Source organism: Pelmatolapia mariae, linkage group LG10_11, assembly GCF_036321145.2.
Source record: "Pelmatolapia mariae isolate MD_Pm_ZW linkage group LG10_11, Pm_UMD_F_2, whole genome shotgun sequence".
NCBI classification, from domain to species: domain Eukaryota; kingdom Metazoa; phylum Chordata; class Actinopteri; order Cichliformes; family Cichlidae; genus Pelmatolapia; species Pelmatolapia mariae.
This window is the reverse complement of record NC_086236.1, coordinates 74,778,367-74,797,105: the sequence shown is the minus strand read 5'-3', so window position 1 is coordinate 74,797,105 and position 18,739 is coordinate 74,778,367. Positions and strand designations below refer to the sequence as shown.

At 49.6% G+C, this 18,739-nt stretch overlaps 2 protein-coding genes across 2 annotated transcripts in view; one reads left to right on the top strand and one right to left on the bottom strand.

Moving 5' to 3' along the window:
- Positions 1 to 8,662: 8,662 nt before the first annotated feature.
- gbp (glycogen synthase kinase binding protein) lies at positions 8,663 to 9,794 on the bottom strand. The gene has a single exon (XM_063485638.1). It carries the CDS (start codon positions 9,585 to 9,587, stop codon positions 9,135 to 9,137), a length of 453 nt encoding a protein of 150 aa, XP_063341708.1. The 5' UTR covers positions 9,588 to 9,794; the 3' UTR covers positions 8,663 to 9,134.
- Positions 9,795 to 13,690: 3,896 nt separating this feature from the next.
- LOC134637217 (mothers against decapentaplegic homolog 4-like) overlaps positions 13,691 to 18,739 on the top strand; it is a 38,973-nt gene continuing 33,924 nt past the window's right edge. The window contains exon 1 of the mRNA XM_063487583.1: positions 13,691 to 13,814. The gene's annotated coding sequence lies outside the window, so the exon portion shown is untranslated. The remainder of the gene's footprint in view (positions 13,815 to 18,739) is intronic.

Below are 18,739 nucleotides of genomic sequence, written 5' to 3'. Positions count from 1 at the left end.
AGTGTTTCTTCGGCTCTCCTGATGATCGGAGTTTCACAGCGGTCTACCTTTGAGCTGTTTTATGTCCCACTGTAATGAAGCACAGACAGTCTTGCTGCAGTGAAGTCACGGAGGCCCGTTTAGAGGAACAGGAAGTGTATCCGCCTAAAAACCACAACCAAACTCCAGAAGCTGAGAGCTGAGGGTGAATCTGATGCTGCGTTTGCTCTTCCTCTGCTCAGGTGCAGCCTAATTAAACGCACAGACTCCAGGACGTAGATGGTGACGGACAAGCTTCCCTTCAAAGAGCCGAACAGAATCAGAATCAGCATCAGCATACTTATTAATCCCTAATGCTGGGTTACAGTTGCTCCAGTACAGAAACAGAAACAGACTAAACTATTTAACAGTACAGTATGTTACAGATTTACAGATTTAATAGCACAATATATACAAATCACTCAGTAATAAATATCAAAGACTGACGGCAACATTACTGAGTAGAAAAGAGTGCAAACAGGCTGTAACTATTGCAGCGCTTAGTGTGTTAAATGGAGGAGTTGTACAGGGAGATGGCCACAGACAGGAATCACTTCCTGTGTCGTTCAGTGGTGCATTATGGGTAATCTCAGTCTCTCACTGAGCGTGCTCCTGTGACTGCCCAGCATGCCATGGAGTGGGTGGGAGGTATTATCCAGCATCGTCTTTATCTTGGACAACATCCACCTCTCAGACACCACCCTAATAGGGTCCAGCTCCATCCCTACAGGCTTGTGATCAGTTTATTGAGTCTGTTGGCATCTGTGACCCTCAACCTGCTGTCCCAGCATGCAACAGCACAGAGGATAGCACTGACCACAACAGACTCAAAGAAAATCCTGAGCATTGTCCGACAGATGTTGAAGGACCTCAGAGACGACTCTGGCCCTTCCTGTAAAGCGCAGTGGTGTTTCTAACCCAGTCCAGTTTATAGTCTGTATGTACTCTGAGGTATTTATAGTCCTCCACAACGTCCATGTTGACCCCATGGATTGAAACAGGGGTCACAGGTTTTCCTGGTCTTCCTAAAATCCACAGTCAATTCCTTGGTCTTTGCCATGTTGAGCTGCAGATGATTCTGCTCGCACCGCGTGACAAAGGAGTCGACCACAGCCCGCTACTCTGACTCATCACCCTCACTAATGCATCCAAAAACCACAGAGTCATCAGAGAAAAACACCATGCAGGCAACATCCTGGAGTCTTCAGGAGTACGTCCTGACCCTCTGCAGGTGAGGAAACACCTGAGCTGACCCAGAGCAGGCTGGAGCGATGCAGCAGACATCTCCGCTGATTTCATGTTTCTTAGACCTGTGTTTGTTCCGTCTCACCATCAGCACGTTCACATGTACACGCTGTGACTGCTGGAAGCTTCTTCCGTATCTGACCTGCTGTAGTTCTGTTCCTTCCCTCAGTAATGGGTTTGTGTTGGTCCCAACGAGGATGCGGGACCACTCTGCAGTGTTTCAGGTGGTGTGAGCTGGGTTCAGGTGTGTCCTGACGGGTGATCCGGGCCGTTGGTCGGACACTCCTCATCTGTCTGCTCTCTCTCTGCCTCCTGAATTAGTCCCGGAGCAACGAGTGAACAGCCCTCACACGGACATCCTTCCCACTGTCGCCAAAGTGCTTGCTCATAGGGGGTCATATGATTGTTGGGTTTTTCTCTGTATGTATTGTTGTAGGGTCTACCTTACAATAAAGTTTTAAAGTGTGTGTGTGTATCAGGATGATGTCACATCCTGTCAGAGGTGTTTATCGAACAGCAAAGGAAGCATTCGCTCATATCTGAACTTTACTGAGGCGTGCTTTTTATTCTCACCAACATAAAATGAAAACCATCACTGACTCGCTGTCCTCTGATAACATCCTTCCACCCTACGGTCACTTCCTGAACCAAATCCAACATGGCGGCAGCAAGGACTGAAATTGACCTTTGTCTGTATGTTTATCAGTTCAGTATACCTGTATATATATATATATATATATATATATATATATATATATATGTATGTATATATATATATATACATCATAAATATATTTATGATCCTCCCTTAGTTATGCTGCTATCCGGTCTTTAAGTGATGACGTGATGAGTCCTGCTTCCGGCCCAAACTACCCTGTGTTTAATAAGGCTGTTGTGTTTTTAACATGTTTGAATGTTTTGTATCTATTTAATCTGAACAAGCCCCTAAAAACAGTCAGTGATCACTGTCGGCCTTTCTCGGTTTTTATTACCGCTATTCGGTTTAAAGCTCAGTTTTTAACCCTTACAATGTAACTGCAGCCCAGCCCATGCAGCAGTATATTAATGACTAACCTCGTATTGTGGATGGATTATCTCAGTTGTTCTCCTGACTGAAGTTTGGTCCGTTTACAGCATCCTGCCATGCGACTGCATTTGTCTCTAACCATCAGGAACCCTCATGTTAACTTTTATCGAGTGGAAAAAAGTTAGCGTTCATCCTCCAGCTTCACTGTGTTTATGCTAACATAGCTGTGTCGCTAGCGATCACGTAGCACATCATTATATACCAGCTAGCCCAACTTCAGTAACCCTCCAAACGTCACTGCTGTTTAGTTTTCTGTCTTCATTTATGTTGGAAGTGATAGCAGAGCTGTACGTTTGAATGTTTCAGAAATCTCTCAGTCAGAACATGCTATATCATGTTTAGATGGAAGCTAGCGAGCTAACTTCCTGCTAACTTCTAACTCTGTTCAACTTCATAAATTCTGTTTTCTTGGATGCCTGGATGTTAAACTTAATTGTTACACCTGGTAAAGCAGCAACGCTGATCATTTTATTACAGATGAAAGAATTTAGACAGTTTTTCAACTCTCAGTGATGCTGCAGTGTTCGTTTGACTTTGGGACCTGAAGCAGAGTTTGGGCCCAGACACGTGTAATGACGTCAGATTTAAAGACTGGATAGACGTAGGCTGCTGGGGGATTCCCATGATGCACTGGGTGTTTCTTCTTCACTCACTATGTGTTAATAGACCTCTCTGCACTGAATCATACCTGTTATTAATCTCTGTCTCTCTTCCACAGCATGTCTTTATCCTGTCTTCCTTCTTTCACCCCAACCAATCACAGCAGATGGCCCCGCCCCTCCCTGAGCCTGGTTCTGCCGGAGGTTTCTTCCTGTTAAAAGGGAGTTTTTCCTTCCCACTGTCGCCAAAGTGCTTGCTCATAGGGGGTCATATGATTGTTGGGTTTTTCTCTGTATGTATTATTGTAGGAGCTACCTTACAATATAAAGCGCCTTGAGGCGACTGTTGTTGTGATTTGGCGCTGTATAAAGAAATAAGGACATGCTGGTGGTGTTTCAAGCTGTCAGCCTGATGATGGAGGTCGGGCCAGAGGTGTCCTGAAGCAGCAAACAGAAACAAAAACTTGGAGGCAGAACGAGGTCAGGAAGGTCACAGAGAGAGAGAGTCGTGATTGGCTTGTTCAGAGAGGCGAGCAGCAACCCTCTCTGAGGTAGGAGGCTTCACCGGTGAGACAAGCAGAGGATGGAGACGAGGACGAAGGCTCGGCACTTTGTGGGTCATCCTGCTGTTTGACGCTCTGATGAGCACGTTGGGAGGAAAAACAGCAATTATTAAACTAAAGGATGGAACAGCGTTAATATTTCAGGGCTGAAAGCAGATCTGCTCTCAGGGAATGTCACTCCTGGAATTCCCAGAGTGGGACGCCTCATTAGCCCAGTTCTGTGAAAGGCGTAAAGCGTTCTGTGGAGCTGTGAGACAGCTGAAGCAGAAGTGTCTCAGACTGGACGGAAACATTCTGTTTCCTGTCTGCGTGGCGTTTTCAGGAGGTGACCGTGACCACGCGCTCCGAGAACATCAGCTCTTTGTTTCTGCGCCCTGACGACACTCCGGAACTCTGACTGATGACAGACGCCAGCGTCTGAGCCGCTGCAGCAGGAAGTCCTGCGGTGTTTAATGTCAGCCTGTGGCAGGAATAAACATCCTGGAGTGCATCATCACAGAGTGAGCGCGGGGAGCAGCGAGCTCCGCCTCCGCCTTGCAGCTGGAGCTGATGGAGAGGCAACAGCAACAGAATCTGTTCACCGTCAGCCCGACAGACGCTGGTCTGCACACGCTCACGGGTCGACGCGACACAGGATACAGGATACCTGAACTGGTCCTGGACGCTGCACGGCAAGCAGGAGGCGCCATGCTCCACCCCCGGCTCCGCCCTCCTAGTGCAGGACGCTGAAGGACTCAAAGATTTATACCTGGACACAAATCCAGAGAGCGAAAAACACTAGAGGCAGTGAGGCGCTCCTGCAGGCCGTGACCTGAACATCCCTCTGATGCTGCTGCTTACATCACTTCCTGTCATCTCTAGTAAACGCCGCCTGTCAGCAGCTGCCGGCTTCACTGTGGGCATCCAATCAGCACTGAGCCACACCTGAGGCAGCAGGTAAAGGCAGAGGGTCATGCTGGATGTCCTCAGCATCATCTGGAGCTCCGCCTCTTGGCCGACACGCAGACGGCATCGAAGTGGAACCAATCGCTTCTCTGTTGACAGCGATGCAATTAAAGTCCAGCACAGAGCTTCTGTTTGTGCAGCAGCGCCCACAAAGAAGCCGACGTTTCAGAGCCGAGCCGTCGGGCGATGGCAAGGTGGCCCCTCCATCTTTGATATACAGGCTGTGGTTGAGACACAGCACGTTTTATATTTAAACATGAGGGGCGGGCTGGGTCTGAGGTCTGAATCATCCCCACTGCGATCGGGTCAGAGCGGCGGAGCATCGTCACAGCTTCATCGGACGCTGACGGAGGCTTAGCGAGGCGCAGAAGAAGAAAGCTGTAAATATTTGATGGCGCTCGTCTCAGAGAGGAAACTGACTCCTCACCTTCCTCCATCACAGCTTCTCCTCAGCAGAGCGGCTCAAAACCTTCATCCCGGAAAGTTGTTAAATGTCCTTGATTTAAAGTCCAGATTTCCACTGAACATTAAAGGGCCCAGGCAGCAGGGTTGGCAGTTTGATTCTCGGCCTCTGCCTGAGCTAAAGCATGTCTGGGTAAGACGCTGGCTCTCATTATCTGTGCTTTGATATTTTTCAGAGGATCGGCACGTGTCAGAGACGCTGACGCCACATCAGAGGCACAAAGCACCGTTTCAAACTCCCAGCATCCTTTGCATGATGTTTCCATCGGGGGAGGCTTTGCTTTATCAGACGCTCATCGTCTGCTTCATGCTTACATTGTTAGAGTTCCCTGCTAGTGTACTTGTGTATACAACTACATACATTAATATAGTGTACTGACGTCTTGCAGACTCTCTGTTTTCATTATTTCAAACATGCTGCTGATTCTTTTAACTCTTTAAAGCCAGCAGGCTTGAACAGGTGCAGCTTTTACTCTGAAGGTCTGTCTGCTTACATCCTGTCTGTTCAGGGTTCTCTGATGTCATGTCTCTCGTCACAGAGTAAACAGCGCTTCGTGTCCCAAACATTAAAGTAAACACGAGCGCAGCCGGCAGCCAAACTCTGAGTGACTCACGCCGCACATCAAAGTGAAATTAGTGCTGCTCGTCCTGCGCAGCTCTCTCTGCTTCAGTGCTAAAATATCTGCTGCGATACGCGCCGTCGCTCACAGGCAGAACTTCGTTTCATCATTCGCTGCATCCTGACGAGCACCGGCTGCTTCAACACCACGAAACAGAAGAAGAAAATCAACAACCAATAAAAAGTGAGGGTTCAGCCTCCAGTCGTATCAACATGTTTTCAGTGCCTGGCATTAATGCTGCTTCCAGCCATGTTCACCTTTGCAAAACCTAAATCAGCTGGTTGGACGACCCGCTGCTAAAAATGAGTCAGTCAATAATTTTCAACATAACTGATTTGTTTTTAATGATGGACGCTTGATCAAACCTGAGGCAGAGGATCAGTCACGCCGACCACGAGTTTACAAAGTAAGCGAAGAACCAAGCAGAGAAGCACGGAGAGCATTAAAGGTTTCTGACTCCTACAAATCCTCAGTGTGCTGTGCAGAACACGGGCCCTGAAACGGCCCCCTGAGGTGCCGAAGGTCCAGTAATACAGTTCAAGACATCTGTAGCCTGTCACTGCTGTGTGAGGGCAGCACGTTCAGACTGACCTATCACCACTGAGAACACGCAGCAGCGACGCTGCTACATCACTGTCCTCGCTGACGTTCAGGTAACGTGCGGTTGAACCTGCACCACCGAGTCGCCACGAGACAGCCTGTCTTATTTGTCAGGGACGAACCCGAAGCCTCAGCGTGGGTGCGCTGTGACATCATCACAGGAAGAGCCCTCTTTTCTCTGTCAACCCTCCAACAGAGAGCAGCGTGTTCCCTCAGTGTGCTGGCGGCAGCAGGGCACAGCGTTGGTTCAGCGCTCTTCACAGTCAGTGACTAGAGCAGTGTGTGCTCAGGCCCGGCTCTACTTTCTCATCATTTAACTGTTTCTATAATAAACTACATCTTGATGTTCTATCTCGTGTGTTCATGACTTGATTCTTGATGTCAGTCAGCTGACAACTCACCACCATCAGCCGTCAGCTCTACTTCTGACCCTGCAGTGACCTTTAGCACAGTTTAGTCATGTGACCTGTGCCAGCTCACCTGTAGTAGATCAGGTGTTCAGAGGTTAGGACAGAAGCTTCGTGGTGTCGTGCTGCCCTCTGGTGTGTGCATGCAGTGATTGCACTGCAGAGCCTCTACATTACATTTCATTGGTTGGATTCAGTCTGAACTCCATTAGGATAAAAACTCGGACCTCAGGTGATGAAGTCTTTGTCTGATGAACCATCATCATCAGGAGACAGCTGTGTATCACTGCAAAGCCTCCGGACCACCGGTCCCACAGCCCGTCAGCTCCTCATGTCCACACTCACCACATTAACATCCTCCATGTCTACACGATCTGAGTCCACGGGTTTGGTACGGTGGGAGTCACAGCCAGAGGGTCAGAGCATCGAGCAGGACGCCTCCTGCACCCTCCACAGTCATGTGTTCTGGGAGGAGAGCTGTGCGGCCATCATCACCATCATCACCACTGAGTTAATGTGATCAGTGAATTGTAGTACGTCCTGAGATTTGATTTTCACCCAGGTGTCATCCACATACCTGAACCAATGGCTTGGTGGTGTTCCAGGGTAGGATAGCAAAGCCCTCTTTTCCACTTCTTCCATGTACAAATTGGCAATGATGGGTGAAACTGGGGAGCCCATGGCACACCCATGTTTCTGCCTGTAGAACTGACCCTTGTATGTGAAGTAGGTGGAATGAAGACACAGTTCAAACACACTTGGTCGATGCTGAGAGTGGACCTGTTGCTGAGGTTAGGGTCATCATGCAAGTGAAGAGAGATGTAACGTCGTACGAGACCATGGTTTCATCTGCCTCCATGATGACGTCTCTGACCTTCTCAGCACAATCCAACGTGATCTGGATGTGGTGTTCTGAGCTGTCCACCAGCGGGTTGAGGTTCGAAGCCAGAAACTTACAGCTGTTACTGGTGACCGAGTTGATCATGCAGACGATCGGTCTTAGAGGTGCACCCTGTTTATTTAACTTCGGTAAACCATACACAGCATTGTTAGTCAGTCTGCTGGTTTCAGTCATTGTGCAGATGTCCTGTTTATAAGGTTGGAAACCTGCAGTCAGCTGAGACTGAAGAACTCACCTGAGGAGGATGAACACGCTATGTCACATGACCAGAATCAACTTTTTCATTCCCAGTTTACTCAGAGGATCATTAACTTCTCACTCTGCTTTTTTATTTAAAGATTCTTTATTAAGTTTTTATTTTATTATAATGTTTTGTTTTTTTCTAATATTTATTCTTTTCAGCCTTTAACATTTTACTGTGTATTACTGATCTTTATTTTATCTTTTATTCCAGTTAATTGGCCTTTTTTTTTTCTTTTTGAGTCATTTTCTTCTGTCAGATTGTTTGATATCCTACTTTTATTATTTAAAGTTGGATTTCTCCTCCTGGCTTCTGTAAAACAAAAAATTTGTGATAAATAAAGTAACGTTCTTGAATTTCTTCTCCATGAGTCTGTTGGACCTGCTGCTGTGAGGACTCCATGAAGTAACAGAGCAGGAACAGCAGGGGGCGCCACAGCCCGCAGGACCCACAGCCCACCACAGGTAAACATGTTTTTCTGCAGGAGTCACCCTGCTGTGACACAGGGGTGGGGGTGGGGGTGTATTTAAAGGCTGATAATGAGCGTGTGGCCTCTAAGACCACGTCGACCACAGGAAGAGGAGGGGGGACGTGTGTGTGTGTGTGGGCTCATTACTGAGCTTTAAACCATCAGACTTATGCAGTTAGAATCAAACATGTCTATTGACTCATCTGGCCCATGTGGCAGGTTAAACCAGCAGGTGTGGTCAGAGTGTCCCTGCTGGAGTCTCCTCCTGCAGGAGGTCCTCAGACGAGGGCTGAAGGCTTTCAGACCTCCTAGAAAAAAAGTCAACGTGTTTCCAGGTTTATTTACTGATGAGAGATCAGCTGATTTCACATCAGTAACACCTGTCTGAAGCTACCTGTGCCAATCAGCTGATCGGTCTGATGGATCTGTCCAATCAGTGTATTCGTCCAGGTGTGATTCAGTAGCGGCACTGCCGGCGCTCTGACAAAGACACTCTGCACAGGTGTGAAAAAACAGGTGAGTTTATTAAGACAATAAAAGCCTGAATACTCAGGAACGGCAGGTACTCCGGTACGGAGCAGAGGCATTCTTCACACAACAAAAAGTACAACAACATAAGTCCTGCTAGGAGTTCCCACAGGTGAGAGCACCTGAGCCCACACAGGCCCAAGGGGCAGCCCCGGCCCCCTACCTGTGCAGGTAAAACCCCACCATGAGACTGTAAACAAACCCAGCTGCTCACTTCCTGTCTCTGAGTCCACGTGAAGCAGAGAGCAGCCACATGTGTGCCTCACCGCAACCTCACCTTTACCTGGCCTCAAGGTGAGCACCCCCCCTCCCTCCCCTAGTCAAACATAAACATCATTAGCATAGCTGAGCTAGCTGCCGGCCTCGCGACCAAACGGAAAAATTGGAAAAAGTCCGAGCGGAGTTTCCGGTGAGCGGCTCAGGTGTGAGTCCGTGCCCGGTGCCCGGGCTCAGTCCCCGCAGTCCGCGGACAGCTGCAACCGCCTCACGGCCTCCTTGATCAGGTTCCCGGAGAGCAGCAGCTCCTGTAGCAGCCGGTGCGGGTCGTCCTCCGGCCCGCCGAGCCGCTTTCGGTTCCAGGGGCGGATCCGGTCCCAGTCCGAGTCTCCGGAGCCGGGCACGCCGTACGGGCTCGGCCTGCCGCCGGCCCGCGGCCCCCGGCGGCTCCGGAGCCGCATGCAGCAGCCGGTCCGCGCCTGCGCTGGAGCCCCTGCACCGCCGGCCGCCGGTTTGGTCGCGGGGCCGCCGGCGAGGCCGTGCAGACGGCTCACCGACACCGACGTTTGGGCGGAGCCGTGCAGCTGCAGCGCCTCTCCGATCCGCGTCACCAGTGCGTCCACCTCCGCTGAGTCCACGGTCACCGACTGCTCCAGCAGCAGGTAGTCCTGCTTCCGGCACGGCATGGCGGCTGTCCTCCGTCCGGTCCTTCGTTGTGTTGGTGCGGGTCGGTGCTGTGTGGGTGCTCGGTGTCCTCGCTGCTCTCTCAGTTCATTTGTAAACAATGGCTGACGCGCTGCGGACTGTACCAAGTGCCCGCAGAGGCGGGGGGCGGGGCGAACCCAAACACAGAGCCGGTCCCGACAGCGCGGCGCCGAGGCTCCGGTTCACTCTTTATCCACTCAGGCGCGCTCCTGCTGCTCCGGTGCCGGAGCTCTGGACGAGAGCATCGGAGCCCCGCGAAACGGGGTCTTCCCGTCCCGCCCCCCCGGCCCCGCGCGCATTGGGCCGCTCCGCCGTCGCGGACGTTACATAACGGCGCGTGTGCAGGCAAAACAAACAAAGGCCTGAGTCCGTGTGAGACTCACAGAGGAGCACGCGCACACGCTACCCCCCCCCCCCCCCGCTGTCTGCTAGCCCGTGCGCGTTCACGAGTCCACCGAAGTGTGGGACCCTTCAGGTGAAGGTGGCACGCGCTTCTGCACCTGTATAAAATCAACCGGAGTGTTTCCGATTTGTCTTCCTGTCCCCCATTCAATAAACTTTATTAACATGGCAGGAAACTCAGATCACTGTTGTTAGGGTGGAGGTCCCAAAAATGTGTGTGTGTGTTTGTGTGTGCGCGCGCGTGTGGGAACACTGTGTACGTTTGTTTCTAAGAAGTAGCAGCCGGTCTGAACCTGATGCTCCGTCACCAACAAGCCTCACCACCGTAAAAGGAGCTACTATCACTGCAGACACGTGGTGCAGCAGCCAATCAGAGCGCTCAGCTGAGGTTTCCTCCTGTGTGTGTAAAAACAGTCACCACTTCCTGAAACAGCAGCACATTCTTTGGCTCTGAGCGTGTCTTTGGACCGTGTTTAAATAAAGCGCGAGCTGTAAAGGAGCCGTTTCAGGCTGTGAGCCAATAAAGTTTATTTGAAACGTGTAATCAGCAGAGCAGTGATGAAGTCACTCTCAGTTCAGGTGAGCAGGTGAAACACACCTTCACCTTCACCTGTCTGCCATCCTCTGATGAACGCGCTCAACTTATCACGATCCCGCTGTCCTCACTCAAACCTGAGCTCGGCGGCGGGCGTCCATCTTGTAATATACACGTTCTAACATACATGCTCTAGAACACTCTCAAGGTTTCGTTCAGCCCAAGCAGCGATGACCTCACAGTGAGGCGTCGTGAACGATGTTTGAAGACTTTAGTCGTGTCCAAATTCATGGGCTGCATCCTCCTGAGGACCCGGGCTTCGCGGTCTACGTGGGCCGGGTCCTCAGAAGGTCGGGTAGGCCGGAAGTAAACGGCTGTGAAATGGGACGGTCTAGCCTTCAGATCTGCGTCACCGCTGTCTTGGTGGAGTTGAATAAACTCGGCCGTCTGCTCCTTGCTATCTAAAATATAACAGGACACTGGAGTAAACTCTCGACCGTCTCACACTTCTGTTTAATCGGTTTTCTGTTTGACGTTTATTCAGCTGTGTGAAAACTATAACTTAATCTCAGCCAAACCGATTTACTCAGGAACAAATAAAACACTGAAAAAAGCCAAACAATAACATTTTTAGGTTGTCTAAGTGACTTATATATTATGTTTAACCAGAGTAGCGAAAGTCCGCGGTGATCTGAAAATGATGTGCCGGGAGTTGTGCCGTTGTCGGCGGCTCCAGTGACCCTCGAGCTCCCAGCTAGCTATCGAGCTGGTGGGTAACAGACTTCTCCGAAAACGTCAGAGCGCTTTTGAAAATATGTGATGTCTTGATAAACCGAGCAGATATTTGAAGTTTACACAGCTACTTTCTCGCCTGAAAATATGTTAAAACTTTATTTTGTGACCCAGAAAGATTAATAAGAGTAATATTAAAACTTAGTAGCGGCCGCCATTGTTGGAAACTGGAATTGGCTGGGCCGCGCTATGAATTCTGGGATATGGTGGGCCACGAAGGACACACCCGACCCATCCTTTAAATCTGGGGAAAAGGAGGCTGCATTCAGAGGAGTCTACGAATTTGGACAGCCTTCGTCGCGTCGCTGTGATGTAATCGGCCTACAAATGCGGCCTCAGGAGGATGCAGCCCATGAATTTGGACACCCCCTTTGACGCAGCACACTCTGCCACCTGTGTCCCGTCAGATGATCCGATTGGTCAGGGTTAGGTTTAGACGTTGGAGTGGTTGGGCCCTGCTAGCACCACTGCGCTTTACATGGTTAGCCATGTAAACATGCCTTCATGTTTACATACTTACTGCTGCCATGGTTACTGCTGACCAATCATAGTTCTCCCACAGATATCCAAGCACCTCCTTCCTGTGCGTCACAGTCACCTGGGGACTGTCACGTGTCCGCTACATCACCACGACGACGTCCCCAAACTCTGACGTGCCCAAACAACGACATCACCAAACGACAGACTGGCAGGATGAAACATGGACGCTCTGGAAACTGAAGGCAGTGCAGAAACACCTGAAGTCTTCATTCATATGAGAGACCTGTCAATCACAAGGCCTCACCAGTGAGGTTTCACAGCCAGCTCCGCCCCTCGCTTATCGCGTCCGATTTCAAAACACAGACACGTTACACGTTACACGTTACAAGCGTTGTTTGTAACATGTCAGGTCAGACAGGCTGAAGTCAGATTTGTGTGTAACGCTGGATTTTCAGAGTAAAGGTCGGACCTTCAGAGTGAATCAGGTAGCCCAGCCTGCTGTCAGGTATTACATGTTTATTACGTGTTTATAACATGTTTATAAAAACCAGGTCAGACTGAAAATGAGAGCTAGCTGTGATGAAAGCACGTCCTCGCAGGTGAAAGTTTCACATGGAGGCGTGTACATGCCGACAGCAGAACCTCACACTGTTAATGGGAACCGTGCAATAAAGCGGCGCGCCGAGTGCTTCCTGTCTGCACGTGAACACCTGAGCGAGGCCGTTTCAGAGGTCCCCTCCTCTGCTGCAGCCAGCGAGGGTTTGGCTGTGCACTCCTCCTGTGTTTGTGCAGGATCAGCAGGGCCACCTCAGAGCCGGCTGACATCATTAAAACACCCAGAGACCAAAGCAGCGGCTGCTTCACATCGTGAACATGCTAACGGTAACACGGGAGTCTGTGGGGACTGACTCACTGCTGCCTCTGCTGGGCACCAGAGGAACTGCAGGGCTGGTGATTTATTCCAGGCTGGTTTCCTGCAAGCTAAAATAATCTTTGTTTTAGCCGTTGAGCTTGAGAAACATGCCAGAGCGCCCCCTAGGTGAACTGCAAAGTTACTGACAGGAAGCGCTGCGGTGTTAAACGCGGTGGTTTCTTGGTGCTGATTGGAGGATTCATTTCAATGAATTTGTTTTTGAATCCCAGGTTTGGACTCAGTCAGCTCCTGGTTCACAGTGTGGGTTGTGTTTGGTTCCCTCCTGCTGGCTGTGGTCATTGGCTCCCCCTCCCCCCCGGCCCCCCTGTCCCTGCCCCCACTACAGGCGTTGCTAAATGGCGAGGCCGCAGAAAAGAAAACAGGCCTTTGAGCCAGAGGATCAACTTTGATAGCAGTGGGAGTGCCGCCAGCAGCTCGGGTTCACCGAGTTTGTTTCCTCATTCAGAGAGAGGGGGATGCCCCCCCGCTCCACGAGGAATGTGAGGAGGCTGCACATGGCAGGAAGTGATATCACAGGATTTATGAGCCCCTGCAGTTGTAAACACAGAGAAGGCGAGGCGAGCAGAAAGCAAACAAACTTCAGCTTTACTCGGCCGGCCAAAAGTCTATAGACACCCCTCTCTGTTTCAACGTGCACTGAGCCCCCAGATCAGCCGACTCCACCTCCACCCCACTCGCACTCTGGGGCGGTGAGGTCAGAGCCCAGATGGAGACGGCAGCTGATATCTGCTTCCTGTCAGTCAGACCGAAAACAAACACGTCACATGACTCCCATTAAATCCTCTCATTACAGCAGATTAGCGGCTCGCCCGCTCCTTGCTCTGAGCGACAGACATCGCACCATACACACAGATACCTGCTAATCAGCACCATCCAATCAAAACCCTCGAATTTCACTCATTAAAACCGGAGCTCAGCTTTCTCAGGCGCTCTGTTAATACAGTACCCTCACAGCAGCCGTGTCATTGGTCAGAGGAGGCTCCAGCAGCACAAACAGGGTCCAGACGGCTAACAGCTACAGCTGCCTGTCAGTCAAAGAGGCCACGCCTCTAATAATGCACACAGGTGAGTTGTAGAAACCTCTTCCCCCGCACAGGTGTTATGAAGGAGCAGCGTCTGCTTCAGACTGTAAACATGTTTATTTGAACATGGATGTCTGTGGGGCCTGACTCACTGCTGCCTCTGCTGGACACCAGAGGAACTGCAGTGAGCTGCCATTCCCACAGATCCTGACTGAAGCGGTCACGCTGAGGTGAAGCCTCTGAGTAAACTCTGTCATTGTGTACGGTGGACGTTTAATGACTATCATTAAATCGCCGTCGGCCCCGCCCTCCTGCTGGTGCCGCCATGTTTGTACTGAAGTCAGCGTTTCCATCTGGCTGAAGCTGAACCCTGTGCTCTGCCACAAGTAAAAACATGGATTACATAACTGTACATGAAGCCGCCACACACACCACGTGCTTTGTGTGTGAGCGTGGATGTAAGTGAGCAGTGAGGGGTTCTCCTCAGCAGCCCCGGGGCATTGTGGGATTGATAAACAGAGCTGATATGACTGATGGGGCGACACTTCACGCCACTCTGACTCTAAGTTATATAACACGCCCCGGGTATGTATGCATACGTGTGTGAACACACCCTTCACGTTGAGCTTTCCCAGTGACACACACGGTGTCAGATGGAGGGTCTGAGAGGGTGTTCCTCACCTGCTCTGAAAGGTTTTTAAGGTGGACTTTAAGGTGGACTGCTCATTTTGTTGTCAGAACCTATCAGAGCAGCTTTGTATGACTCACAGTTCACAATAATGCTTCTTTATTTGACACTCCTGCTCTATCCAGCCCCTCAGTTCCTGCTCTGTCTGAAACCAGTACTTTAGCTAGCCTCTGTTTAACCCTTTAAAACCGGTCGGAGCGGGCACGCTCCGTTTTGCGTAACTATTTTTAAATCTCTGTAGAACCGGAACCACGTAAGCTACCGCAATAATTTTTTTTGCATATGAAACCGGAGGAGTTGTACTTACATCTTATGCCATCAGCTTGTCCCAGGTCACGGTTTCCTTCCACATAAAGCTTTGCAAAAACTGCATAAAAAGCACTTGCAGCAACAAAAACATAATATTCCAGAAACACGCTTTGCTGATCTGATCAGCTGTTCGCAAAACGTCCCTACGTTGGAATAGACGTCAGTGCGAACTATCGCATGTTCGCCATTACCTGGCCGAGACCGGAAGTGATGTCATTTTCGTAGAAGAAAATGTAGGGTTTTTTTTTTTTACCTCCAGGGCCTTATAAGCCTATACTGGTGTTTTTAAAAGTCATGTTTGGCTTTATGCTTTTCTGAATAGTTTCTGGGATGCTTAGAACTCAAACTGCACTGCTGGAAATAGTTTATTTTGATGCATATGCTGATGTTTTTGCAAATTTGCATTATAATATTTCTTTTTCTTTTTTCTGCAGTATATAAAAATTGGTGTATCTCAAAAATGAAACTATGAAGACACTCAAAATAATTTTCCTGTGGTTGGAAACTATTTTGTGCAACTTTTTTGTATTTACAGTTTTGAGGAATAAACCTCTTAAATTTCTCTAACTAGAAATATGTTAAAAAAAATCAAAAACAATTTTCAATTTTTTTGTAGTTTATTGCACTTTTTTGAAATGTATGGACTTAATGCATACATATTACTAACATTTGGGCTATAACGGTTGTATTGATGTATAGCAACTTGAAATGCGCCCAAAAATGGCTCCACAGCATGTAAAAATATAAAGATAAGCTCTGGCGGACTTGGTTCTGTGGTAGGTCTTAAAGGGTTAAAGAAGCCATCTGACCAGAGGACACGGAGAGAAATAAAACTGAGTCGCTATCCAATTCTGTTTGATTTATATATCACCAAATCACAACAACAGTCGCCTCACAGTGCTTTCTATTCTGAAGACAATAATACAGAAAAGTAAACACCATGCAGACGTGGGCGTGGTCTCCTGCCTCACAGGTGTGATCACCTGTCACAGGAAGAGGAGATGGGCCAGATCTGCTGCTTGAATCAGCTGCTGGGAGGAGAAGCTCTGCTGCATCTCTATGCTCAGCGACCTCTGACCTCACTGACTCAAACACCTCCAGATTCTGACCAATGACAAATCTTTAAATGAACCCTGCCGCAGTGACTCCGCCCTCATCGGGTTCTCTCCTGTGTGGTGGGAGGGGCTAACATTTTAAACCCACAGCACGGCAACTTCTGTAAAACTACAGCGATGTCTCACAGAAACGTACCCGCAGGTTGAGCTGACGATGACTGTGATTGGACGCTTGCTCAGTGCATTTCCACCTGAGAACAGTAAGTAAAGTAAGTAAAAAAGTAAGTAAAAACACATAATCTGGTCTTCAAAATAAAACAGGAAGTGAACTGAAGACCCAAAGAAACACAAAACCCACAAAACAAATACACTGATGAGCACGCCGCGAGCAGCTGTGTTAAAGCGTCGCGCTGCACACAAAGTGAAGGCCGAGGCCAGCTGTTATCCGCCGGCCTGCTCCTCTGGACGCCGGCTCGCTTCAGTCTCAGTTTCTGAGAACACGCCACTACCCCCGCCTCCCTCTCTTGCAGCCAAAACGGTTGAAGTTGTTTTTGTTGTTGTTGAGTCTGAGGCGGAGCACATGGGCCAGAGAGAGCGCTGCAGGACTAATCGTCTGCTCACTGCCAAATAAGGAATCACAACTTTATTTATACAGACAGGTGAAGCCCTGCTTTCAAAGGTCAGAGGGCAAGAACACCAACAAACCAGAGAGATGACGGGCAAAAAGTCATCTCATCATAAAAACAAGAAGAACTCAAACTGTGTAATCAGGTTTTTACAGTCGTGTTGATCAAACAACTGCAGGAGCATCTAATTCATTTTAAGTTATCCAGAAACCAGCAGAAACCAGCAGAAACCAGCAGCACCTGCAGCTCCAGTTCCCACCAACCAACAGGCTAAAGACAGAAGTGCCACCTGCTGGCCACAGGGACACAGTGCAGGTCCAGCATCTGAGACTGCAAGAACAACAGTCACAGAATCATCATCATCATCAGTGTCGTGGTCACGATGATGATGAAGGCTCGGAGCAGCACACGACGAGCAGCTACACGAGTGGGCGTCGTTTCCCCGAGTCCAGCCCACAGCACCGCCCACTGAAACATCTGCAGCAGCTGTAGTCCCGAGTTCAAACAATTCTGACCAACATTTCATCGATCGTGTGTGTTTAAACGTTTTCTCTCAGCATCACCAAAACGTCCCGAGAAGAACGTTTTGGCAGCGGTCTCGTTAGAGCCGCCATCTTAAATCTAACCGCTGTGTCTCTGCAGGTTTCTCCTCTTCATGTTACTGCCTGTTTCTGGCTCGGGAACAGGAAGTTGAAGCTCTGTAACCCCGCCTCCTCAGCTCTGATTGGTCACCCATGCGGGTGCAGAGCAGCAGAGGGATCTGCAGCGTCATGCCGTGGATGTGCTCAGCGTCTAAATCCAGACGCTCCAGCTGCCAGCTTCCTAGAAGGACTGCAGACAGCGTGCGGGACAGAAATAACCTGCTGCTGAGGCTCCTCACATCATGTGACCCACGCCGAGTGTTTTTAACACGTGTTGTGTTTGAGCGATCAGACGTGTCCGAGTATCCTGATGTCAGGGATCAAGGAGGCGGAGCCGCTCTCAGGTCAGCTCTTGGTCGTCTTCTGAGCGTGAACTCAAACGTGAGCCGCCATCGTCACACGCATCGATTTCATCACCTTCATCCGTCACTTCATCTTCGCTTCCAGATGTTTCCTTCAGGGCAGAACAGACTCTACGTGTCTCCTGACAGGAAGCCTGCTGTCCCGCCGGGAGTGTCTTGTGACCTCGCCGCTGCGCCCATCGTGTGCAGCGCTCGGTTCAGACGCTCTTGGAGCTATGAAAGAGTCTTGGATGGTTTCAGAGCCGACAGGCCGGCACGCTTAGTGCAGCGCCAGCTTCCTGCGAAGGCGACGGGAGCGGGGTCAGTGACCGGCGGCAGATGATGGAGGCGTTTTTTGAATCCGTGAAGAATAAAAGTGGCCGTAAGCGGATGACACGCAGAGCACGTCGTCGCTGCTCAAGTTTCGGTGCTGTCAGATCCCGTGTGAGGCGGCAGTGGCGGGGGGGGCGGTCTGAGGCCAGCTGGCACCCGGAGACTGGGTCAGGTGTCAGAGTTGAGCGGGTTCGCCGCTGTGATGGGGGTCAGCCCAGGACACGTGATCCCCTCCTCACACGGAGCCCACGGTTCTATTTTAATCCATTTAAATGTCACATTTGTTTTTAGCTCGAGGCCGGAAACAAAGAAACAAGAAATCAGTCATGGTGGCGATGATGATGATGATGATGATGATGATGATGATGATGATGATGAACCGTGTTTAAAATCCAGACTGATCATTTTCTGCTGATGTTCAGATAATTCTGATAAATAATTCCATTTTATTGATACCATTTGTTAAATATAAACATTTATATTTCACGTCCGCTGTGGAGCGACTGCAGCTGAACAGACGCCATCATGCACACGGCTCTCTGAGCTTTATCGTTGATAAACGGCGCCCTCTTCAGCGAGGAGGTGACGTTTACCCTGATTATGGTTGCTTCGTTTTGAAGGTACGAGCTGTGACGATGCCTCTGTGCAAAAAAACAACAGCAAAACAAAACTGTCTCCATCCAGCGACAGGTGAGTTCTGGAAACAGGTGATATTCTCCTGCCCGTCAGCTCAGACATGCTACACAAATACTGTAATAACTGAAGAGGTACCGCCTCTTCAGGTGAGTCATCAGTGATGCTTCTGTAATTCCTCTAAATGAGGAAAAGATTAAGTGTGTTTCAGGAGGAAGATTAACCGTTTAGTGACAGAGAGTCACACCTGAAACACCAACAGGTGGCCTCACCTGAAAAATTCAGTGAGAATCACGTGAAGGTTCAGAGTGTCAGGATCTAGCAGGTAAGATCAGAGCCCGC

Excerpts from the sequence above, each read along its gene's own strand:
- gbp (XM_063485638.1), bottom strand. The coding sequence starts at position 9,587 with ATGCCGTGCCGGAAGCAGGACTACCTGCTGCTGGAGCAGTCGGTGACC.